General features: G+C 43.7%; 1 protein-coding gene across 1 annotated transcript in view; it reads right to left on the bottom strand.

The window, feature by feature from the left end:
- Positions 1-4,472: 4,472 nt before the first annotated feature.
- Positions 4,473-26,964, bottom strand: part of vps37d (VPS37D subunit of ESCRT-I) — a 42,157-nt gene continuing 19,665 nt past the window's right edge. The window contains exons 3-4 of the mRNA XM_021623691.2: positions 7,802-7,884; positions 4,473-5,479 (exon numbers count right to left, since the gene is read on the bottom strand). Of these exons, the coding sequence (XP_021479366.1) occupies positions 4,946-5,479; positions 7,802-7,884 (617 nt within the window). The 3' untranslated portion in view covers positions 4,473-4,945. The remainder of the gene's footprint in view (positions 5,480-7,801; positions 7,885-26,964) is intronic.

Raw genomic sequence — 26,964 nt, 5'->3', positions numbered from 1 at the left:
TATGTTGACCAATGAGCTGAGATAAGGCAGAGCTTTACCTAGCAAAGACTTATAGATGACCTGAAGCCAGTGGGTTTGGCGACAAATATGTAGCGAGGACCAGCCAACAAGAGCATACAGGTCACAGTGGTGTTGCGAAATAGGAAGCCGATTCTAGATTTAACTTTGGATTGGGGATGCTTAATGTGAGTCTGGAAGGAGAGTTTACAGTCTAGCTGTCACGGCCGTCAGAATGAGACCAAGGTGCAACGTGCTGAGCGTACATTTTCTTTATTTGTTAAAATGTCACCAACAAAACAAGAAAAAACTAAACGACCTTGAAGCTTACAAAGGCTATAAGTGCCCCTAACAAAGACAACTTCCCACAATGACAAAAGGGAAAAGGCTGCCTAAGTATGATTCCCAATCAGAGACAACGATAGACAGCTGTCCCTGATTGAGAACCATACCCAGCCAAAACATAGAAATACAAAAACATAGAAAACAGAACATAGAATGCCCACCCAAATCACACCCTGACCAAACTAAATAGAGATATAAAAAGGCTCTCTAAGGTCAGGGCGTGACACTAGCCAGACACCTAGGTATTTATAGTTGTCCACATATTCTAAGTCAGAACCGTCCACAGTAGTGATGCTAGTTGGGGAGGCGGGTGCGGTCAGCGATCGGTTGAAGGAAATGCATTTCGTTTTACTAGCATTTAAGAGCAGTTGGAGGCCAAGGAAGGAGTGTTGTATGGTATTGAAGCTCGTTTGGAGGTTTGTTAACACAGTGTCCAAAGAAGCGCCAGATGTATACAGAATGGTGTCGTCTGCGTAGAGGTGGATCAAAGAATCACCTGCAGCAAGAGCGACATCATTGATATATACAGAGAAAAGAGTTGGCCCGAGAATTGAACTCTGTAGCACCCCCATAGAGACTGCCAGAGGTCTGGACAACAGGGCCTCCGATTTGACACACTGAACTCTATCTGAGAAGTAGTTAGTGAACCAGGCGAGGCAGTCATTAGAGAAACCAAGGATGTTGAGTCTGCCGATAAGAATACGGTGATTGACAGAGCCGAAAGCCTTGACCAGGTCGATGAAGACGACTGCACAGTACTGTCTTTTATCGATGGTCGGATATGATATCGTTTAGGACCTTGAGCGTGGCTGAGTTGCACCTGTGACCAGCTCGGAAACCAGATTGCATAGTGGAGAAGGTACGTGGGATTCGAAATGGTCGGTGATCTGTTTGTTAACTTGGCTTTCGAAGACTTTAGAAAGGCAGGGCAGGATGGATATAGGTCTGTAACAGTTTGGGTCTAGAGTGTCTCCCCCTTTGAAGAGGGGGATGACCGCGGCCGCTTTCCAATCTTTAGGAATCTCAGACATTACGAAAGAGAGGTTGAACAGACTAGTAATAGGGGTTGCAACAATGGCGGCGGATAATTTTAGGAAGAGAGGGTCTAGATTGTCTCGTCTCTATGATTGAATTTTCCCCATTACGCTCACAGCATTTTAATGTAAGCAAGGATGTGCCAATTACATAATATGCAGCACATTCACGCTGTGATGTTTAAAACATGCAGATGGGCGCAAAATGAATCTGAATGGATGGAAGGGTTCGGCATTAACAAGCCAGAAAACCTCAGCCAGAGAGAGGGAGACTGAGTGAGATGTACTGTTTGTGCTGTGCTACAGCCCAATGTCTTGGGGGCGCAGGGACTTACATACATTTGATACGGCCCCCATGAATTGGACATTGATCGATCAGGGCTACCCTCTTCCTCTCTTCAAATTGAGTTCTAACCCAGACCAATCACCAGATAGACGCTGCTAAAAGACCAAAGGCGGATAAATATCTAGGTGGAACATTACAGCTTCTCCCCATGTTGCCTTTCTTGTCTTCTGTTGGGCCTTTCCTTGAATAAACACCTCCTCCCCACAACATTTTCATAGGGCTAAATAGCAGCGCACGCACACACACGCACGCACGCACACACACGCACGCACACACGCACGCACGCACGCGCACACACGCACGCACACGCATGCACACACGCACACACTTTCACCTGATCCCATACTGTGAATAGTTGGAAGGGAAAACAAATATTTAAAAATGTCTGCCTCAATTAAACATTCACCTGACTTAAATATACATGCATAGGAAAAAGGCAAATATGCTTTCATAGATCAAATGTATCTTTCAACTATTAAATATGGCTGATGATTTTCTTGGTGTGAATGAAAAGGATTATAACTGGATTTAAGCTCAAGGATATTGAAGGCCCACCCAATCACTGTGCCACTACCCATTGTCCAGCCGATAGACGGCCAGGCCGGCCGTGTCGCCTACAAGGAATACAAATAAGGCCAACATCTTTAATTTGCGAACATTGTGTGTATTTCTACTTTGTTTGTTAAGATTTGATAATGTAGGCCAGGTTGAAATTATGAGATCTCATAGTAAGTGGTGTATTGTAGTGAATCAGGCATGTAGCGTGTAAATTGCTCCTGTATGTCGCTCTGGATAAGAACGTCTGCTAAATGACTTAAAATGTCAAATGTAAATGTGTTTCCACACACAACGGGGACAATGTTTTTTCTCCACCTCAAGCAATCAGGTCACTGGCAGTTCAGTGTCCAGACATCCATTCCAATTGACATTTCCCTAATGAGACACCATGATCTTATTCGGAGAGGCCTGCCCTGGGGGCGCTTTCTCTTAGCACTCATATTTTATATGCCACACGTGTTCATACTGAGAACAGGCAGAAAGGGGAAATTGACTTGACTTTATTATTAATAGCTAATTTTCTATGGATTTTCAATACTTTTTGACATTGTGCTTGCAACCACAATCCACTGACATGAAAAGCTATGGTCTTTTCATGTCAATAGTATAGTTTTCGTCCGAGTGAGTCATCACCATATTCCCCTCCATTTACAGGAAAGCTGAAGGAGTATTCGGTTACCTTGATAAGGGAAGGGAAATATACTGTACTGGACAAAATGTAAAAAGCTTTAGATGTGATCCTGAAACAGAAGGAATATCCCGCATAGATATAACACACCATTCCCCTTCATAAAGATTTTCTGTGATAGATTCTGTTTATTATCATTAGGCCTAATATCTGGGTTAGAATTGAAAACCCTCTCCAGTGGCTTTGGTTGATACTTATGGTAACCTTCACTTCAGGGTGACAGTAGACCTCGCTGTTGCAAAAGTGTTAAAACATGAGTTACGTCAATTCGCCTGGTACACAAACAATGTGGGTTAATTAAAGTAATCTTATTGTAATCCCTTAGGTTACACATGAACTCTGTACAATCTTCCTGCCGTGAAAAAAATTAGGACATAGGGAAAAACTTGCTTGTTTGTGACTACAGTCCCTCCCAGTCATGGTCGTTCTCTTTGGCATGCCTTGGCATTGGTCTCCTATGGAGAAGGCTCTAAATTCACGCTCACCTTTTAGTTCGTCAACCATGTCCTTAGATTGATCCTGAGAGCTAAACAATGTGTTTTGTTTGGTTGGAAGCCTGCCTTGTCACATGGAGATTCCTGTGCCCACTGATGTCATGGACCTGCTGTGATAGTAGTTCTCTCACAATGAATATGATGCTAATCACATCATTGGAGAAATGTATTTTATTGCTGAAAATGTTGTGCCCCATTGATTTGAAGCGCAAAACCAGGACGTTATAATGACCAATTATCCTTTTTACCCCAAAGTGCACTTCTATGCTGGACTGATAGTAAGAAAATTAAAGAGGTTAGCAATTGTTTCATATTAAATCATAACAGTACGTGCTTCCGGCAGAAGGCTGACTTTCTCACAGAGATTCAATTTACACGCTCTTATTCTCAGTTCGGAGGAGAAATAAAAACATTCAGGAAGCCCTGAAAGAAAAACAGCCTCTCATTTATCAGAGTAAACAAAAGCCTTTGAAGCTGGGCATTTAAAATAGGATTTCCATAAATAAGTAAACTATTCACCGATGTGAATGTTTCGACACACTGTTTGGGAAATAACAAAAGCAGAGTTGTGCGCTCCTCGAGGTTTATTTGTGACGGTAACCAACTTCGGCTGAGAAACCTGGTGACCCTATAGAAAATGTAGCCCTATTTGGGAGCCGGTCCAAAGATAACAATTTTACTGTTCCCCCAAATCCACTCTCAGCGATATATTCATCATCATCATTATCCATGTGATAATAAAACATTTGAAAAGCCTGAGCAAACAGTCATGTTGCCAGTATATATCTACTGGCCGGATAAATAATAAATATTAGACCATCTGCTCTAAATATGCATTTGAAAGGGGAAGCTGCATAAACACTCTGTCACATATTCAGTGTTCTTTGTTCATCTTTATGTTGTGATGTCTTGTGTTTGCGCATCAGGAAAATGGCTTGGAAATTATTCCAAAATTGCAGAAATACGACTGCATCGCTTGGGCAGAACTATGAAACAAGTAACAACAGGGATTTAGGTTAATAATAAACACCACCATTTGTACTTTATTGATCATCAGCAAAACGACACCAGGCCATTTCATAGAAGCCTTGCAGTTCTTAGTCGGAGGAATGGACAATGGGGTCCTTTATGACAACCCGGAGGCACTACTCCATTTGAGACATTTCCATATCATTGCTGTGCTTCACAACCATGTGACGCCCTGACAGTGTAACATTCAAAGAAAAAAACGAACAACAATGAAAACCACAACCTGTTGCTCCTTCATTCATTCATTAACTTGCTTGCTTTCAACTACACTTACTCCATGCTTAATGGCTTCTGGTTATCTCCCTTTTTAGGTATGTTTACATTTTGTGTCATGGCTGGAGAACGTATGTGTCAGATCAATTCCACAAAGTCTTCAAAGGCCATCTTTGCGTGCATGAGTCTGGTAGCCGCTGTTTGGTTCCATGTCTAGAGACCTCCAGGGCCCATGCCTCAGCTATCGGTATAGAGGCTCAGGCTGGTGAGTGGCAGGTCTATAGAGCTGCTGTAACCGCACCGGTCTGGTTGGCCAGCCACCGGGTAATTGTCCAATGACCCGTAGGTTCACAGGGTGCCCATGTCCCGAGAACTGGGCATTTGGGCTCAGGATGTGGGTCTGGCCCGGCTGGGAGTCCAGCGGAGGTAGACTGGCGTGGGACGGGGCAGAGGGCAAGGTGGTTGGCAAGGGGAAGTGGGGCAGCAGGATGGCGGGGGTGAGGCCGTAGCGGAGCTGGAAGACCCGGGGCGGGCCCTGGGCCACGAAGCCGTTGGGCTGCTGGGTTTCAGGGTGCTCGTCTCTCTTCACCTCCCGCGCCTTGTCCTCTCGCTCCTCTAGCTTTTTGGGTTTGCTGGAATTCTCTTTGGCTCGGCTGAGCTCCTGGATTTTCTCTGCCTGAACACGGCGGATGTGGTAGCTCTTCCTGGAGCTTTGGAAGGAGTCCAGGAACCCCTCCAAGGGCACGTTCCCTTCCATGAACTTCTCCAGGAGGTCCTGTGAAGCAGAGGCCAAGGTATCAGAAGACAGGAAGTCTAACAAAAGGATTCACAACCCCTGGGAACAGTGTAAACACAGCCCCACATGTAAAACGGGGTTTCACATTGACTTGTAATGCTTGCCATGAACTTTGACACAGATGTGTTGATAATTTAATTGCAAGATATATTATTTTACATGGGCCAAAATGGTATATCCAGTAACACTTCCACTGGAACAGCCCTAGAATGACTGTAATCAGTCTGACTGGCAACTGTACCCCCAGTCATTGGGAGCAGGTGGAAAAACCTGTCTAGCCTAGTATTGGGGGAGTGAATAATTGATTACAGTCTGCACAGCCCACCTCCCCACTCTAACCTCTGCCTGAGCATAGTCAATGGGAAGAACTCAATTAGCAGGAAGCGACCGGCTATGCAGACAAAAAAGGTTTGGGTCATTACTGTGTATCTTCCATATCAGAGCAGCACAAATGGTGTTTGTCTGCGTAGCAAGTTGCCAGCTGTAGATGGCTTGACACTAGGCTTGGGCGATATACTGTATATTGGGTGATATACCGTTTACCTGTATACTGGGGTATTTCGAAATACCAACGGTTTAATATATTTTTTCAATCCCATCCTGGATCAAGATCCCTGTTGCCTAAATTGTTTTGTGCGTCAATATATTAATATATTTTTTCAATCACCTTGTGTGCACATTCGGTAATACACTATACCCCGGTATTGTACAGAAACGGTATGCCGGTATGAAATCTGGATACCGCCTAACCCTACACAATCAACTCCCTATGATGTTACCTTCGGCCTCGGGGGCTGAAATCTGTCAGCTTCAACAGGGAGCCGCTAAAGATATTAATGAGTGGCACTGGCGATACATAAAACCAAATTGCTGGAACACACAAAAGAACCCACCCTTACTGCCATTCATTAGATACGTACATTGATGGTGTGAAATCCATTTAATAAACAAATGGGCCATTTATTATGGCCACTGGCTGGACGGCCTTTCATGGATATATGTTGGAAGGATTGTGTGTGGGGGGGATAGTCTATGGTAGTAAGCCTTTCTCATTATGGGAACGTGCTGTATAGGACTATAGTCTGTGCACGGTTATACAGTCACTTCCTTACAGGATATGGTTTGTGAAATAAAGGTTTACAAGGGCCACTTGCTAATAGATCAAGCTCAATAAATGTGTAGTGCCATACATTCCTCTCCAAATAAAATGTTATATCACCTAGGAAAGTATGAGGTCGGATTAAATGTGTATAGTTTGCACCAATTGCCCTGTAAAAAAAAAACTTTCCTACAAGGGTAAAAACATACCAATGTGGGCATGTTTGCTGTGTAGTGTCTTGGTTAAAGTAATGAAGGAGCTGAATGTAGTTGTATGAAAATTGTAGCTGTAGGTTAATGAGGTATTTAAATGGTTCAGTAAACCGTGACAGTCAACGTGCAGTGCACATTAAAAAAGTAGCTGATGCGGGTGACAAAACTACACTTATATATCGGGATATTATTTTTGTATCGTATAATTTTGACCACATCACAATATTATTTTTGTATCGTACAATTTTGACCATATCACAATATTATTTTTGCGCTAGTTTGCTGTAGCTACAACAAAACTCCAGTATTTGTCCATCATAGCTTGTTTTCTATCTTTTTAAATATGGAAACCTTTTGTTTTTCCATGGCTGATCAAAACATTTTTTTTCTCGTGGCTCTCTCATGTCCCTCTGAAGCAGATATATGGTGAGCAATATTTTTGAAACATTGAAACACAATAATATCACAGTATCGGTGAGAATTGGCATACATATCGTATCGCCACTTAAATATCATGATAATATCGTATCGTGAGGTCTGTGTGTATTTCTATTAACCGTCTAGTCATCTATAACATTATGTGTTTAATAAGCAAATGAACATTTGAAAGACCTGAATATTTTTAAATCAATAGGTCAAGGAAAATGTTCTCCTTCAAATTGTAGACATTTCTATTGAAATCGTGGCCAGATGTAATATAGTGCACAGAAAACTTTGGGCAAAATTCTTTGTTTGATCTCGCTTGAAAAAGGCAACCAGTTCAGTGTGGATCCTAACTCCTGCAGGCTTGAATACTCAAGTATGCATGAGTTTCATAGACTATTCCTAGAATTTGTCCGATTTTAATGGAGCGCAGAATGAACAAGTGTGGCCTGGCTGTCGACTTACGTGGAGGCTTTTCAATGATTCTACACTAGTGCTGACAATGCAAAGAACACACTCAGTGGTTTATGCTAAGACCCAACAATAGAGCTCAGGCTTTGGAATTACCTCAGACTGTTCCTCAGCACGCGCCACATCTTCTTGGAGAAGATTTTGTGCTGTTTGGAGGCTGTGCTTCTGTGTGTGGGGCACTGCAAGGACAAGGAAACATAATTGATTCACAAGGAATGACAGTGACAGAGGGATCAGTTAATTACATGAAAGAGCTTACCAAAAAGAGTGACTTGTGTCTAGCTCAAGACTGAGGGTGGTTCAGTCAATGAGAAACCAGGAGACATTAAATCATTTTAAAACACAAAGAACCTTTAGGGTTGTAAAGGGAGATGGTGGGTGGACATTTTTTTGGGCTCGGAGAGAGGGGCTAGGGAGCTGCAAACGTTGCCTGTGAGCAAACATTTCAAAACATTGAGGTTTGTTCAGCAGAAGAAGAACCAGTCGCTTCTGTCTCAGTCTGTCAACCAACCCATGAGAGAGGCGTCCACACATCAAGGTTCCACTTCCATTGAATAATGTTTGCAGTGTCATCGGTAGGCAGAGTACGAATTAAACAATGAAATTCGGGGGTCTCTATTTTCTTAATGGAACCTAAACATTTTCTGGGCCTAATAGTAAAGACATCATATAATAATTTTTTTTTATTAGCTTTTTTATTTTGGCATGAACATAACGTAATCTTATTGAACAACAAATCACTTAAAAAGTATGCTACCTGTGTAACGGTTTTCTTGGTGAGAAGGAGAGTCGGACCAAAATGCAGCGTGTAGATTGCGATCCATGTTTTAATGAACAAACGTAAAACACGAATCAGTACAAACACTACAAAATAAAGAACGTGATGAACGTAACGAAAACCTAAACAGCCCTATCTGGTGAAAACACATAGACAGGAACAATCACCCACAAACACACAGTGAAACCCAGGCTACCTAAATATGGTTCCCAATCAGAGACAATGACGAACACCTGCCTCTGATTGAGAACCATATCAGGCCGAACATAGAACTAGACAAACTAGACATGTAACATAGAATGCCCACTCAGATCACACCCTGACCAACCACAACATAGAAATATACAAAGTAAACTATGGTCAGGGTGTGACAACCTGCGCATGTATGTCCACTACAATATAATTCCAGCATCCAAACATTGAACTGTGCACTCGAGACATTTGTTACAAAACACCAAAAAGTGTAATGACAGTAACATTAGCACTTTCAAAATATTATACTAAGGAAAATGTTTTTAAATATACACTACTGTTTAAAAGTTTAGGGTCACTTAGAAATGTCATTGTTTTTGAAAGAAAAGCAATTTTTTTGTCCATTAAAATAACATCAAATTGATCAGAAATACAGTGTAGACATTGTTAATGTTGTAAATGACTATTTTAGCTGAAAACGGCTGATTTTTTATGGAATATCAACATAGGTGTACAGAGGCCCATTATCAGCAACCCTCACTCCTATGTTCCAATGGCACATTGTGTGAGCTAATCCAAGTTTATCATTTTAAAAGGCTAATTGATCATTAGGAAACCCTTTTGCAATTATGTTAGCACAGCTGAAAACTGTTGTTCTGATTAAAGAGGCAATAAAACTGGCCTTCTTTAGACTAGTTGAGTATCTGGAGCATCAGCATTTGTGGGTTTGATTACAGGCTCAAAATGGCCAGAAACAAAGACCTTTCTTCTGAAACTCACCAGACTAATTCTTGTTCTGAGAAATGAAGGGTATTCCATGCGGGAAATTTCCAAGAAACTGAAGATCAACGTCAACAGTGAACAGGCGCCTCCGGGATGCTGGACTTCTAGGCAGAGTTCCTCTGTCCAGTGTCTGTTCTTTTGCCCATCTTAATATTTTATTTTTATTGGCCAGTCTGAGATATGTCTTTTTTTTTTTTTTTTTCGCCTCTTCACTGTTGCCCCACCATTCTGGATTACTGACCTCTGCCTGACATTGACCTGCCTTTTGCCTGCCCCTGTTTGATTTAATAAACTATTGTTACTTCGACATTGTCTGCATCTGGGTCTTACCTGAAACATAGGATCAGTCCAACTATTATTTAATTCTGATTTATAAAGATTTTCATAGAAGCTTATAAATATGTTATTAATAGCATTGTTGTTTCTAATTAAATACATTTTATCATTATTTTTTAAAATTGTAACTGGTTTGTCATGTATCCATTTGTCATTTTTTACCCATTTTTACCCCAATTTCGTGGTATCCAGTTGGTAGTTACAGTCTTGTCTCATCGCTGCAACTCCGAGGCGAAGTTTGAGAGCTGTGCGTCCTCCGAAACACAACCCAACCAAGCCGCAATGCTTCTTGACACAATACCCACTTAACCCGGAAGGCAGCCGCACCATTGTGTCGGAGGAAACACTGTACACCTGGCGACCGTGTCAGCGTGCACTGCGTCCAGCAAGCCGTAGGAGTCGCTAGTGTGCGATGGGACAAGAACATCCCTGCCGAGTCAAACCCTCCCCTAACCCGGACGACGCTAGGCCAATTGTGCGCCGCCCCATGGGTCTCCCGGTCGCGGCCGGCTGCGACAGAGCTTGGACTCGAACCCAGAATCTCTAGTGGCACAGCTAGCACTGCGATGCAGTGCCTTAGACCACTGTACCACTCGAGTGTCCAGCATACTTAAATTCACACAGGACACCTGATAAGACAGGAGAATTACATCAGATATAACAGACTGACCCTAGCCCCCCAGCACATAGACTATTGCAGCATAGATACTTAAGACTGAGACAGGGGTGGGTCGGGGGACACTGTGGCCCAGTCCGAAGATAAATTGAGCTCTGTAGGAGAAAGCCCTACCTCCAGCAGTTTGCTTAGAAATTCTAAGGACAATAAGGAGGCCTGCGTCTTGTGACCTTAGAGTTTGTGTAGGTATGTACAGCAGGACCAAATTGGAGAGATAGGTAGTGACGAGCCATGTAATGTTTTGTAGGTTAGCAGTACAACCAGGTGTACAGTGTTTCCCCCGACACATTGGTGCAGCTGGCTTCCGGGTTAAGTGGGCATTGTGTCAAGAAGCAGTGCAGCTTGGTTGGTTTTTGTTTCAAAGGACGAACGGCTCTCGACCTTTGCCTCTCTCTCGAGTCCGTATGGGAGTTGCAATGATGAGACAAGACTGTAACTACCAATTGGATACGAGGAAATTGTGGAGAAAAAGGCTAAAAAATATATAATCCTCTCTACCTCCCCTCCCGGACTACATGGCCTGATGACTCCTGGCTGTCCCCAGTCCACCTTAGATCCTGGTTCCTCTCTAGGTTTCTTCCTAGTTTCCTGCCTTTCTAGAGAGTTTTTCCTAGCCACCGCACCTCTACATCTGCATTGCTTGCAATTTGGGGTTTTATAGGCTGGGTTTCAGTATAGCATTTTGTGACATCTGCTTATGTAAAAAAAGTCTTTAAAAATACATTTGATTGATTCATTGACTGGTGTTTGTACCAGTTTTAGTTGAACGTGTCTCCACAAGCTGTTCCCTTTAATGAGCCAACAAGTCACTTCAGTCAAACAATGGTAATGCATTTTAGCATGATAATGGTTCATTCTGAGCACCACAGGCAGTGGGTTCACACATAAAACAACAAACCATAGTGGACGTTCCAACAACAAGCCCATCACAACTCTGCCCCTACTCACCCCGTTCATGTCTCTCCATTGTTTGAACATGAATAATCCAAAGCAACAGTAAGGCCTCTACTGGCAAGAGCTGCGTGAACATGTACCTTCATATACGTGAGAACTCAAGAGGCAGGTGGACAAAACAAAAACCCACACATTTTGACAAACTCTAAGCATTGATTATGCAAGAATGGGCTGCCATCAGTCAGGATGTGGCAATTTAAACAATTTAAAGGCTTTGACTTTAGTGGTTGGTTATGTATGCATCTTCTAACCCATCGCTTTATACTACATATAATAACATGATTAAATGATATCTTCCCATTAAAAACCAAAGTCTATTAGAATTCCATAACAGCGCAAACTGGCTCTAACCAGAATAGAAAGAGAAGCGGGAGGCCCCGGTGCACACCTGGGCAAGAGGACAAGTACATTAGAGTGTCTAGTTTGAACTCACAAGTCCTCAGCTGACAGCTTCATTAAATAGTAACGCAAAACACCAGTCTCAACATCAACAGTGAAGAGGCAACTTCAGGATGCTGGCCATCTAGGCAGAGTTGCAAAGAAAAAGCCGTATCTCAGACTGGCCAATAAAAATTAAAGATTAAGATGGGCAAAAGAACACAGACACTGGACAGAGGAACTCTGCCTAGAAGGCCAGCATCCCGGATGTTCCTGTTCACTGTTGACGTTGAGACTGGTGTTTTGTGGATACTATTTAATGAAGCTGCCAGTTGAGGACTTGTGAGGGATCTGTTTCTCAAACAATACTGTCATGTACTGTCATGTTGTGTCTTGTCTCTGTCCTTTCCCTTCACCCTGTCTCCCTCTGCTGGTCGTTGTTAGGTTACCTTTTCTCCCCCTCTTTCCCCCAGCTGTGCCTTGTCTCCTCCTAACCACCTCGTCACCCCTTTTCCCACCTGTTCCCTTTTTCCCTCTGATTAGGTCCCTATATCTCTCTCTGTTTCTGCTCCTGTCTTTGTCGGATTCTTGTTTGTTGTGTTTCATGCCTGAACCAGACTGTCGTCATGTTTGCTGTAACCTTGTCTTGTCCTGTCGGAATCTGCCGGTCCGTCTGAGCCTACCTATGTTTGGTAATTAAAGAAGCTCTGTTTAAGTTAATTCGCTTTTGGGTCCTCATTCACGCACCGTAACAGAAGAATCCGACCAAGAATGGACCCAGCGACTTCGGATCCTCTCCACTCAGCCGTCGGGATCCAGGGAGCGATGCTAGGCAGACACGAGCAGGAAGTGTCTGCTGCTCGACATGCCGTTGAGACCCTGGCCACCCAAGTCTCCAACCTCACAGAACAGGTTCACCATCTCCGCCTCGATCCACCGGCCACTTCCAGGGCTTTCGAATCTCCGGAGCCCAGAATCAATAACCCGCCGTGTTACTCTGGGGAGCCCACTGAATGCCGCTCGTTCCTCACCCAGTGTGATATTGTGTTTTCTCTCCAGCCCAACACTTACTCCAGGAGCACTGCTCGTGTCGCCTACGTCATATCTCTCCTTATTGGACGGGCTCGTGAGTGGGGCACGGCAATCTGGGAGGCAAGGGCTGAGTGTACTAACCAGTATCAGGACTTTAAGGAGGAGATGATACGGGTTTTTGATCGATCTGTTTTTGGGGAGGAGGCTTCCAGGGCCCTGTCTTCCCTATGTCAAGGTAATCGATCCATAACAGACTACTCTATTGAGTTTCGCACTCTTGCTGCCTCCAGTGGCTGGAACGAGCCGGCTTTGCTCGCTCGTTTTCTGGAGGGTCTCCGCGCAGAGGTAAAGGATGAGATTCTCTCCCGGGAGGTTCCTTCCAGCGTGGATTCCTTGATTGAACTCGCTATTCGCATTGAGCGACGGGTTGATCTTCGTCACCGAGCTCGTGGAAAGGAGCTCGCGTTCTCCGTTGCCCCCCTCTCCGCATCACTACCATCTTCCTCTGCCGGCTCGGGTGCTGAGCCCATGCAGCTGGGAGGTATCCGCATCTCGACTAAGGAGAGGGAACGGAGAATCACCAACCGCCTCTGTCTCTATTGCGGTTCCGCTGGTCATTTTGTCACTTCATGTCCAGTAAAAGGCCAGAGCTCGTCAGTAAGCGGAGGGCTACTGGTGAGCGCTACTACTCCTGTCTCTCCTTCAAGATCCTGCACTACCTTGTCGGTCCATCTACGCTGGACCGGTTCGTCAGCTTCCTGCAGTGCCTTAATAGACTCTGGGGCGGAGGGCTGTTTTATGGACGAGACCTGGGCTCGGGAACATGACATTCCTCTCAGACAGTTAAAGGAGCCCACGGCCTTGTTCGCCCTGGATGGTAGTCCTCTCCCCAGGATTCAGCGTGAGACGCTACCTTTAACCCTCACTGTTTCTGGTAATCATAGTGAAACCATTTCTTTTTTAATTTTTCGTTCACCTTTTACACCTGTTGTTTTGGGCCATCCCTGGCTAGTTTGTCATAATCCTTCCATTAATTGGTCTAGTAATTCTATCCTCTCCTGGAACGTCTCTTGTCATGTGAAATGTTTAATGTCTGCTATCCCTCCTGTTTCCTCTGTCTCTTCTTCACAGGAGGAGCCTGGTGATTTGACAGGGGTGCCGGAGGAATATCACGATCTGCGCACGGTGTTCAGTCGGTCCAGGGCCACCTCTCTTCCTCCACACCGGTCGTATGATTGTAGTATTGATCTCCTTCCGGGAACCACCCCCCCCCCCCCGGGGTAGACTATACTCTCTGTCGGCTCCCGAACGTAAGGCTCTCGAAGATTATTTGTCTGTAGCTCTTGACGCCGGTACCATAGTCCCCTCCTCCTCTCCCGCCGGAGCGGGGGTTTTTTTTGTCAAGAAGAAGGACGGGTCTCTGCGCCCCTGCATAGATTATCGAGGGCTGAATGACATAACAGTGAAGAATCGTTATCCGCTTCCTCTTATGTCTTCAGCCTTCGAGATCCTGCAGGGAGCCAGGTTTTTCACTAAGTTGGACCTTCGTAACGCTTACCATCTCGTGCGCATCAGGGAGGGGGACGAGTGGAAGACGGCGTTTAACACTCCGTTAGGGCACTTTGAATACCGGGTTCTTCCTTTCGGCCTCGCTAACGCTCCAGCTGTCTTTCAGGCATTAGTCAATGATGTCCTGAGAGACATGCTGAACATCTTTGTTTTCGTTTACCTTGACGATATCCTGATTTTTTCACCGTCACTCCAGATTCATGTTCAGCACGTTCGACGTGTCCTCCAGCGCCTTTTAGAGAATTGTCTTTTTGTGAAGGCTGAGAAGTGCACTTTTCATGCCTCCTCCGTCACATTTCTCGGTTCTGTTATTTCCGCTGAAGGCATTAAGATGGATCCCGCTAAGGTCCAAGCTGTCATTGATTGGCCCGTCCCTAAGTCACGCGTCGAGCTGCAGCGCTTTCTCGGCTTCGCGAACTTCTATCGTCGTTTCATCCGTAATTTCGGTCAGGTGGCAGCTCCTCTCACAGCCCTTACTTCTGTCAAGACGTGCTTTAAGTGGTCCGTTTCCGCCCAGGGAGCTTTTGATCTCCTCAAGAATCGTTTTACATCCGCTCCTATCCTTGTTACACCTGACGTCTCTAGACAGTTCGTTGTCGAGGTTGACGCGTCAGAGGTGGGCGTGGGAGCCATTCTTTCTCAGCGCTCCCTCTCTGACGACAAGGTCCACCCATGCGCGTATTTTTCTCATCGCCTGTCGCCGTCGGAACGTAACTATGATGTGGGTAACCGCGAACTGCTCGCCATCCGGTTAGCCCTAGGCGAATGGCGACAGTGGTTGGAGGGGGCGACCGTTCCTTTTGTCGTTTGGACTGACCATAGGAACCTTGAGTACATCCGTTCTGCCAAACGACTTAATGCGCGTCAGGCGCGTTGGGCGCTGTTTTTCGCTCGTTTCGAGTTCGTGATTTCTTATCGTCCGGGCTCTAAGAACACCAAGCCTGATGCTTTGTCTCGTCTCTTCAGTTCTTCAGTAGCCTCCACTGACCCCGAGGGGATTCTCCCTGAGGGGCGTGTTGTCGGGTTGACTGTCTGGGGAATTGAGAGGCAGGTAAAGCAAGCGCTCACTCACACTCCGTCGCCGCGCGCTTGTCCTAGGAACCTTCTTTTCGTTCCCGTTCCTACTCGTCTGGCCGTTCTTCAGTGGGCTCACTCTGCCAAGTTAGCCGGCCACCCTGGCGTTCGGGGTACGCTTGCTTCCATTCGCCAGCGTTTTTGGTGGCCCACCCGGGAGCATGACACGCGTCGTTTCGTGGCTGCTTGTTCGGTCTGCGCGCAGACTAAGTCCGGTAACTCTCCTCCTGCCGGCCGTCTCAGGCCGCTTCCTATTCCCTCTCGACCGTGGTCTCACATCGCCTTAGATTTTGTCACCGGACTGCCTTCGTCAGCGGGGAAGACTGTTATTCTTACGGTTGTCGATAGGTTCTCTAAGGCGGCTCATTTCATTCCCCTTGCTAAGCTTCCTTCTGCTAAAGAGACGGCACAAATCATCATCGAGAATGTTTTCAGAATTCATGGCCTTCCGTCAGACGTCGTTTCGGACAGAGGTCCGCAATTCACGTCTCAATTTTGGAGGGAGTTTTGCCGTTTGATTGGGGCTTCCGTCAGTCTCTCTTCCGGCTTTCACCCCCAGTCTAACGGTCAAGCAGAACGGGCCAATCAGACTATTGGTCGCATCTTACGCAGTCTTTCTTTTCGCAACCCTGCGTCTTGGTCAGAACAGCTCCCCTGGGCAGAATACGCCCACAACTCGCTTCTTTCGTCTGCGACCGGGCTATCTCCTTTTCAGAGTAGCCTCGGGTACCAGCCTCCGCTGTTCTCATCTCAGTTCGCCGAGTCCAGCGTCCCCTCCGCTCAGGCTTTTGTCCAACGTTGCGAGCGCACCTGGAAGAGGGTCAGGTCTGCACTTTGCCGTTATAGGACGCAGACTGTGAGGGCTGCTAATAAGCGTAGAACTAAGAGTCCTAGATATTGTCGCGGTCAGAGAGTTTGGCTCTCCACTCAGAACCTTCCCCTTAAGACGGCTTCTCGCAAGTTGACCCCGCGGTTCATTGGTCCGTTCCGTATTTCTCGGGTCATTAATCCTGTCGCAGTTCGACTTCTTCTTCCGCGATACCTTCGTCGCGTCCACCCGGTCTTCCATGTCTCCTGCATCAAGCCCGTCCTTCGCGCCCCCGCTCGTCTTCCCCCCCCCCCCCCATCCTTGTCGAGGGCGCACCCATCTACAGGGTCCGTAGAATTTTGGACATGCGTCCTCGGGGCCGTGGTCACCAGTACCTCGTAGATTGGGAGGGGTACGGTCCTGGGGAGAGGAGTTGGGTTCCCTCTCGGGACGTGCTGGACCGTGCGCTGATCGAGGATTTCCTCCGTTGCCGCCAGGTTTCCTCCTCGAGTGCGCCAGGAGGCGCTCGGTGAGTGGGGGGGTACTGTCATGTACTGTCATGTTGTGTCTTGTCTCTGTCCTTTCCCTTCACCCTGTCTCCCTCTGCTGGTCGTTGTTAGGTTACCTTTTCTCCCCCTCTTTCCCCCAGCTGTGCCTTGTCTCCTCCTAACCACCTCGTCACCCCTTTTCCCACCTGTTCCCTTTTTCCCTCTGATTAGGTCCCTATATCGCTCTCTGTTTCTGCTCCTGTCTTTGTCGGATTCTTGTTTGTTGTGTTTCATGCCTGAACCAGACTGTCGTCATGTTTGCTGTAACCTTGTCTTGTCCTGTCGGAATCTGCCGGTCCGTCTGAGCCTACCTATGTTTGGTAATTAAAGAAGCTCTGTTTAAGTTAATTCGCTTTTGGGTCCTCATTCACGCACCGTAACAAATACATTCTAATGTACTTGTCCTCTTGCTCAGTTGTGCAGCAGGGCCTCCCACTCCTCTTTCTATTCTGGTTAGGGCCAGTTTGCGCTGTTCTAGCCACCGTGCTTCTACACCTGCATTGCTTACTGTTTGGGGTTTTAGGCTGAGTTTCTGTACAGCACTTTGAGATATCAGCTGATGTACGAAGGGCTATGTAAATACATTTGATTTGATTTGATTTCTGTGAAGGGAGTAGTTATATGAGATCTTCAGTGTCTTGGCAATTTCTCGCATGGACTACACTTCATTTCTCAGAACAAGAATAGTCTGGTGAGTTTCAGAAGAAAGGTCTTTGTTTCTGGCCATTTTGAGCCTGTAATCGAACCCACAAATGCTGATGCTCCAGATACTCAACTAGTCTAAAGAAGGACCGTTTTATTTATTTTTTAATCAGAACAACAGTTTTCAGCTGTTCTAACATAATTGCAAAAGGGTTTTCTAATGATCAATTAGCCTTTTAATCACACAATGTGCCATTGGAACACAGGAGAGATGGTTGCTGATAATGTACGCCTATGTAGATATTCCATAAAAGAATCTGCCGTTTACAGCTACAATAGTCATTTACAACATTAACAATATCTACACTGTATTTCTGATCAATTTGATGTTATTTTAATGGACAAAAATGTGCTTGTCTTTCAAAAACAAGGATATTTCTAAGTGACCCCAAACTTTTGAACGATAGGGTGTGTGTATATATATATATAATTTATAAGTCTAAAAATGGATGTAGCAACTACAGATTGCCCCATTAAGTCTATCAAAAGTGTGTGAGTTTGAGAATGTGTCCATTGGGCCTATGGATGTATTTTGAGCAATAAAAACCCAACTTTTAATCCATAGGTTTTGATTCACACACTGTCCACTGGTTAGGCAGGTTAAACTTCTTGAATTCAACCATTATTGGGTTCAAATACACATTTAGATTTGTGAACAGCCATCCACAACAACCACAATCTCTAAGGCGCAAATAGCTTAATGAGAGAGCAGCAGTGTGATTCACATCAATGCGCTATGTTGATATCAATAATAAGTGATATCCGTATCACCGTAGACTACAACCACTGCTGTCATCCTTACCTCCAAGCGTTTATTCAAGTTGGATAATCTTTGGATGCCGACAGCAGTCGCACTATTGGAAGACATAGCTTGGACTGTAGCCTACAAAAGCCTATACCTGCTCTCTTCCCGCGATTGATCAAAAACATTTGCTGTGTCATCGTAGTGGTCTCTGACTTGTGGTCAGACTCAATCAGGTGGAACAAACTTAAACTTGTGGCTTTTTTCAGTGTTGAATTGAATGTCATTGAGAAAAGGTTATTTTTTTGCGGTCAAAGGTTGTTTTTTTGCCGCAAACATCCTTTCTGAATTTAAAAGTAATCCTTGAAGTAACCATCTAGTTTTTCAAAAATATCTGTAATCTGACTACAATATTGTTGCTGGTAACGTAACGGATTACATATACCATTTTTTGTAATCCGTTACTCCCCAATCCTGGCCGCCGCACTGAAGTGGTAGATCTGGTGACGGATTTTACTGACAAAACACTGAACACAGTAGAAACAAGCCCATGTTAATCTGTAAATGAACTGGTTATTAATAATACATTTGAAAAAGAGAATGCAGCATACTGAACATTTTGTGAAATCCTTTGAAAACTTCCTTGGACAATTCTTTCAGTAAAGCATACAGTATAAAGGTCTCCAAGCAAGCCAACAGAAAGAAGACCAATTTCATGACTGAACTGCAGCTGACATCGTCTCATCAATGGCTATTAGATAGAATTTCTGCTGACTGGTATGCCTGAAGCACCGCAGCTAGACACCAATATAAGGCCATGTGTCCAAAGGAATCTCATATTTTCCAATGGTAATGTACTGTACCTATCAGCTCATACTGATGCCATGAAAATAAGTCATAGTATCACAGATGGGGCCTCGCAGGGCTTGGAATATTTGAATGTTCAGAATCAGCCAGTGGGTCAGCAGTAAATTATAACCCTGCAGGACCCTGGCCCAGTTTAGATGCCTACATAGACCAACATGTCTTCTCTCTCAAATTAGGTCAGGATGAAAAAGACAAAGCACGCAAGCTCCGAGGCCACTTCATACAGCGAAACGAAAGCCCCCTCACACACACACACACACACACACTCTTCCTGTCAATAACAGTGGGTGTTATTTGGTCTGTGGAGATAAATACTGATGACTGGTGCTGCTCCGCTTGACTGGGGATGATAAAATGAGCTTGATGGGCTTCACACAAAGAGACGCATGTTTCCTGAATGTGTCACCCTGTCTCCTCAAAGCTTTTATAACACCATACACTGTGCTGACATCATCTATTTCTCCCTATGACAAGTTTGGTAGAGACTTCCCAAAAATATTTTAGGATGTAGATGAGGCAGAGAAAATGCACACCAGCATCTTGTGCAATGTCATTTGTACAGAATGTTTTCTCAGATCAAAAGAGACAGCGTGCGAGCTTAGAGGTTAGAGCATAGCGAGGTTAGAGCATAGTGCTTGCTCTCCAGACTGACGCTGAGTGTGTAGCAACTCTGTGGCTTCAGCTTTACTTTACCACAGTCTGACAACAGCAACACAGTTAGCAGCCAGTGCCTTCAGCAGCTAACAACATAGCTGTTTCTCCACTGCAGCTAAAAATAACATGAAAAGCATTCTTTAGACAAATCCAGCAAGATAGATTACACCTTTGGGCTAGTTGAAAGGTGGAGGATTTTGCTTCTAGATAACGTCCTACAGTGTGTGCTTTAATAGCTCACCACTATATCACATTTGTTGGGACTTTTATTTTCTCCTTACAGTATGAGATATTGAGCTAATTATTTCACAAGCTCTATTTCACAATCTCTTTATGACAACTTTAAGGCCTACATACTGTGTGAAGGAATGGAGGCCTCTCACACGTGTGTGTGTGTGTGTGTGTGTGTGTGTGTGTGTGTGTTTATCATCCTTTACCTTAATGTATGCTGATAGTCTTTTTGCTTCTTGGGCTGTGCTTTCCAGTGCTCTTGAGTCTACATAACATGCAGTGGTGCCGTTTAAGATTAGGGAGGATGATTACAGAATATTGGATGACTGTCATTCATATTCCATTCACCCAGCTCAATGTAACATCGATAGGTTCAGGCTACTACTTGATACTTGACTTTTCCAGGTATCCATCATGAGGTTGCTACAATCTAGCCATTGAATTAAAGTTTAAAACGTAGGTCCACAGGTTGAAAGAATTTTGAGTAATCAAGGTGACAGACAGTGACACATTCAATACAGCCTCGCAGACTCTTACCTGCATCTAGCTGATCTAGGGTGTAATCATTAGTCCAACAGTTGCAAATTAGAGTTTCTATTGGACAAATTCAGGTATGTTTATCGCTGTTTTGTTCCTTTAGCTTCCGTTTAAGAAGCGCTTTCAACAGAATCGGCGGAATGAATACACCCCTGATCAGAAGCAAACCGTTCACTTTCATAGCAGCCACATAAAGACAGCATGATCACTTTGCTCGTTGTATATATAATTTCTTCTCGGAACTATTTATGCCTTCTCCTTCTCTCACCTTCTCCCTTTGCTTGTGGACTTTAGTGCACAACACATCAGCTGTCTGTAACCAGGCGAAAAAACCTTTCCAAGCCAAAACTTCATATCATGAACGCTAACTGCTACACACAGCATACATCGTTGTCATGTCATAGTCAACTAGAACTAATAGAACTAACATGTTAGTAAACCCGCTAAAATCATGCAGTGCTGTGTACAGTCAGAAAGCAGTTTAGCCGTTAAACCGAAGGGCCCTGGTGGCAATATATTTATAAAACCAAAAGCTTACCTTGACTTGGGAAAGTTATTGTGTTGGATAGCCATAGACAGCTAGTTAACATAGCACCCCTCTCTGTTTGAGTCCGATGTTTGACTTGGCTGAACTAGCTAGCTGCATAAGCAGTTCAGCAGTTACACAGGCAGGCCCCGATAGCAATAAATTAATCAAACCAAAAGCTTACCTTGACTTGGAAGAGTTCCAGTGTTGGGATAGCCATAGCTAGCTAGCTAACATAGCACCCCGCTCTGTTTAAGCCGGGTGTTTGACTAGGCTAAACTAGCTATCTGCATTTGCTAGCTAAGTGAAAGTTTTAAAAAATAAAACCAAAACTAGCTTTCTCTCTCTCGGTTTTCCTTCATTTTGGAATAAATTAATTTGTTCAAAATTGTTCAACTATTGTCTTTCTCTCTCTTTGAGTCTACTACTCACCACATGTGATGCACTGCAGTGCTAATTGTAGCTTATGCATTCAGTATTAGAAACATTTTCTGTTCCTTTGATTGGGTGGACAACATGTCAGTTCATGCTGCAAGAGCTCTGATAGGTTGGAGGACATCCTCCGGAAGTTGACATAATTACATAATCATTACATAATAAAACCCCTGAATATGAGTCTTATTGTGATCTTTGCTAAATTGCACAAAACTATGGGTACACAATTTCCATTGGAATGCTTACATATAAGTGAGGGCTGTCTTTGTCTAGCTGGCAGTTGTGGTTTGATTGTCAGGGGGATCGAGTACTAAAGCCTGCAAAGGGCCCCATTCTCCCCCCATGTGGTGAAGAGTAGTGTAAGGGGAGTTCAATAGCCTTAATCCAACTTAGATAACTACCCCTACCAACACCCATACCAAAATGAAACTGAGACATTTTTGACTCTTCCACCAGTCACTGTGCGATCTCACACCTTCACACTAAAGTAGCTGGCTTCCGATCAGTCTAAAGATGTGGGTGCGTGAGCGGCCATTAAAGGTCACTCAAAGTGGATTTCATTTGTCTAGGTCCTTCTTTTCACATTTGCATTTGTAATCACACCTGATTCTTCTACCCACCTGAGGGGGTCCCTTCATATTTTTTCTTTGATCGATCTCTGTCGAGATGATCGATCTTTGTCGAGGTGATTGATCTTTGTCGAGGGAGGAACAGATTTTTACATATTGTGTATTTTTTTTTATTTTGAACACATTTCTGTTTGTTGGCAATGCCAATTCTCTGAAAACGTACTTTCATGTTCGCTAGCTGGACAGGACAACGCCGCTGAGTACTAAACCGTAAACCAGATAACGCGTGTACTATCCATGGTACTATCTCTGTTGATCTCGTCTGCCAATCACGTTATCTGTATCTAAGGTAGTAGACAGCTGGTGACATCTCGAGACAGATCTTCGTCCAACAAACTGCTATCAGGTAAAGTATTTTTTTATTGATTTGTAATCTAACTATTTAGTTATAGAAACGTGATACCATAAATTCAAGCTGTAAAATGACTCCCAACTTAGAACACAGCAACTTTAGTAATGTAATGTGGCTAGCTTGCTGTGTTCTAAGTTAGATACAGATAACATGATCAACAATATCGCAATATTATCTTTGCACTAGATGGTGGTACCTGCATTAAAACTCCAGTATTGGGGTGCTAAACACTTTTATTTACATTTTCTGATCAAAACTTGTTATCTCATGGCTCTCTTGTCGAATCGCAATAAAATCACAGTATCAAATCACAATTCCTATAGAATCATGAGAATCGCAATACATATCGTGGCAATTCCCAGCCCTACTAGCTAGCATGTCATTCCGGAACAAGAACTAGCTATCAGTTTATCAGTTTATTCCAAGTAATAATTTTAAAAATGTATAGAACAAGTAGTGTAAATCTAATACAGTCATCAAGGCAGGACCCACTCATTTCATTCTGACAAATAAGAAATGCCACATTACCCCTGTCAATAATAGGATGATTGCAGAGCACCCTGACTCAGACTGTCAGGATGTTCATTTTCAAGCTCACAAACTACATTCCTTTGCTGTGATCAGGCTTTCGGCGATATACCATGTATACCATATATTGGGTATTTGGAAATAGCCACAAGATGGTTTTTCAATGCCGCCAATACCGGTAACTATTCCTTTGAAGTTTTTAAATAAATGTTTATATTTGTAGCTAGATTTGAAGTAGATAGGAGATAAAGCAGATCACGTTCTTCATTTAACCTGTCACATTATTTAACATTGTGAAACTTACCATAGTTCCCCCGAACTGTTGAGCCAGTCACGTGTTTGTTTGTAAATAGCATAAAGGGAGAAAGCGGGAGCAGGTGAGTCCAGCTGTGTATTGACGGGTCGCATTTTACATGGCACGTCAACACTTTATATGGCACGTTTTTTGCTTCAACAGAGTGATCAGGGAGTGCAATTACAATGCATGGCCATAATATTTGCAAAGTTAATCATAGAAAGAATGTAGCCAGCTACAATTCCTAATGTTTTGCTTAATAAAAAGCATTTTAGATCTGCATTCAAGCAAGATATTTATTGTGCGTTTTATATTTTTTCTCTGGTTGAAAAATGCTGAATTCGCCGTTAACGTGACTCCTAAGTTTAACTTGCTAGTTATCAAAGTAAGTGGCTGAATTAATAAGCAGATGGGGTGTTATGATAACATGATATAGTGTTAGCGTTCTGCCATGTTTGAGAAATCTGTACAGCTGCCAATGCTATCTTGATTTTCTTGCTTTTTTTTCTCCTTTCCATTCTCGGCCCATCTGCACCCCCCCCCCCCCCCCCCCCCCCCTCTTTTCCCGAGCAGAGCAGGCAGGCCTGTTGCCCTAGCGACTCCAGACTCCACACAGACACAGCGTGTACACATGCTGAACCAGAGCCAGTACCGTTCTTCCATCAGACAAACACGCTGCAAAACTTTGTTAATTTGCACAATGTCTCTTGTTCACATTCACTTGTAAATGTCCAAACTCACCAAACATTACATTTGGTAGCTCCTTCCAGTATACAGTACCAGTCTAAAGTTTGGACACACCTCCTCATTCAAGGGGTATTATTTATTTGTACTATTTCCTACATTGTAGAATAATAGTAAAGACATGAAAACTATGAAATAACACATATGGAATCATGTAGTAACCAAAAAAGGGTTAAACAAATCAAAATATATTTGAGATTCTTCAAAGTAGCCACCCTTTGCCTTGATGACAGCTTTGCACACTCTTGGCATTATCTCAACCAGCTTCATGAGGTAGTTACCTGGAATGAGTTTCAATTAACAGGTGTGCCTTGTTCAAAGTTAATTTGTGGAATTTCTTTCTTTCTTAATGCATTTGAGCTAATCAGTTGTGCTGTGACAAGGTTGGGGGGTATACAGAAGATAGTCCTATTTGGTAAAAGACCAAGTCCATATTATGGCAAGAACAGCTCAAGTAACAGACACATCTCAACATCAACTGTTCAGAGGAGACTGTGTGAATCAGGCCTTCATGGTCGAATTGCTTCACAGAAACCACTACTAAAGGACATCAATAATAAGAAGAGACTTGCTTGGGCCAAGAAACATGAGCAATGGATATTAGACCAGTAGAAATCTGTCCTTTGGTCTGATGAGTCCAAATTTGTTTTTGTGAGATGCAGAGTAGGTGAACGGATTATGTGTGGTTCCCACTGTGAAGCATGGAGGAGGAAGTGTGATGGTGTGGGGGTGCTCACAGTGGGACCCTTGCCTGTTTTCTGGACTCCGTACCCGCCTGCCTGACCATTCCTGCTGCCACTCTGTACCTCCTGGACTCAGAACTGGTTTTGACCTTTTGCCTATCCACGACCATTCTCTTGCCTACCCCTTTCGGATTGTTTAATAAATATCAAGACTCAAACCATCTGCATCTGGGTCACGCCTTGTGCCCTTATATATAGACAAGTTGACTAACAAATAACTTACCAAATGTCAGAAAATATAAACATAAAAATAGCTAAATGAGTCTTAAAAACAAATGCATTTTTTCCACCGTCCCTGAACAATGTGCACATGTACCCTACATGAGCCTTTTGAAGTAGCATAATTGTTTGATTATCAGATGAAAACATCAGGAAACATCAAATCTTTACTTTACTACTAGGTCCATAGAGATCCTATTAAATTAATAGGGATTCTATATCTTTCAATGATTAAGCCCATAACAAAATAAAGCGTGTGCACACATGAGGTCCCCATACCGGTAAGAAATAAAATCTACTTTCACCCCTGGTTTCTATGCAAAGTATATGATTGAATGTTTCTTTAAACCTGCAACTAGTTACTTAAAATGAGACATATAATCATGCCAAAACATGATTCGTAAATGTTATTCACTGACAGAGATAGCTAATGAAAGACAAATGGTCATTTACAGTATCTGGCTAGGCTAGTCAAACTAGCTTTCAATAAATTGGCTAAATGGTCAACGGAGTTATCTCTTCATACAGTCAGGACAAATCGTATTGCATGCTGCATATTTCAAGTGTACTCGAAAACAGATATTTATCTTATTTAAGTCTTTGGGAGCTAACTATATCTGTCCTCTTCATCAGACAGCAGCTCGCATTTTCACAAGAGGCTGTGCTTACATCACAAGTGGTATGTACGGGAGTTCTGATTGGTTCCAAGTTAAGCAGTTTGGCAAATTTGCCTAAGCAGACAGTTTTGAAATATACTTATTATGAGCAAATTTGCACAAATTGAAGGTGCCAATAAAATGCCATATTCATCTTAAGAGTGTTTTACTGCCATATAAAAAATAAGTCAGCTCCTCCCTCGACGGGGATCAATCAACTTCACGTTTTTTGGCTTCAGCCCACCACCTAACAGACACACAGGGAAATCGTATGTTTTCATCTTCAAGTAGCATTGCGAGAAGGAGAAACTGAGCTGAATAATTTGGTACACTGTTTAGATTGAGCACATCTAAGCGAAGTACTGTATACAGTGGCATGCGAAAGTATTCACCCCCTTGGCATTATTCCTATTTTGTTGCCTTACAGCCTGGAATTAAATTAGATTTTTTGGGGGTTCGAAACATTTGATATACACTACATGCCTACCAATTTGAAGATGCAAAATATTTTTTATTGTAAAACAAACAAGAAATAAGACAAAAAAACAGAAGACTTGAGCGTGGGGTATGTCTCTATAAGCTTGGCACATCTAGCCACTGGGATTTTGGCCCATTCTTCAAGGCAAAATTGTTCCAGTTCCTTCAAGTTGGATGGGTTCCGCTGGTGTACAACAATTTGTAGGTCATAACACAGATTCTCAACTGGATTGAGGTCTGGGCTTTGACTAGGCCATTCCGAGACATTAAAATGTTTCCCCTTAAACCACTCAAGTCCTGCTGGAAGGTGAACCTCTGTACAAGTCTCAAATCTCTGGAAGACAAACTGGTTTCCCTCAAGAATTTACCTGTATTTAGCGCCATCCATCCTTCCTTTAATTCTGACCAGTTTCCAAGTCCCTGCCGATGAAAAACATCCTCACAGCATGATGCTGCCACCACCATGCTTCACTGTGGGGATGATGTTCTCGGGGTGATGAGGTGTTGGGTTTGCGCCAGACATAGCGTTTGCCTTGATGGTTAAATAGCTACATTTTAGTCTCATCTGACCAGTACCTTCTTCCATATGTTTGGGGAGTCTCCCACATGCCTTTTGGCGAACACCAAACGTGTTTGCTATTTTTCTTCTTTAAGCAATGGCTTTTTTCTGGCCACTCTTCTGTAAAGCCCAGCTCTGTGGACTGTACGGCTTAAAGTGGTCCTATGACAAGATACTCAAATCTCCGCTGTGGAGCTTTGCAGCTTCTTCAGGGTTATCTTTGGTCTCTTTGTTG

The sequence above is a fragment of the Oncorhynchus mykiss genome, chromosome 12, assembly GCF_013265735.2.
Source record: "Oncorhynchus mykiss isolate Arlee chromosome 12, USDA_OmykA_1.1, whole genome shotgun sequence".
Lineage (NCBI taxonomy): Eukaryota > Metazoa > Chordata > Actinopteri > Salmoniformes > Salmonidae > Oncorhynchus > Oncorhynchus mykiss.
The sequence above is the reverse complement of the archived record's forward strand: the minus strand, read 5'-3'. Positions and strand labels throughout refer to the sequence as shown.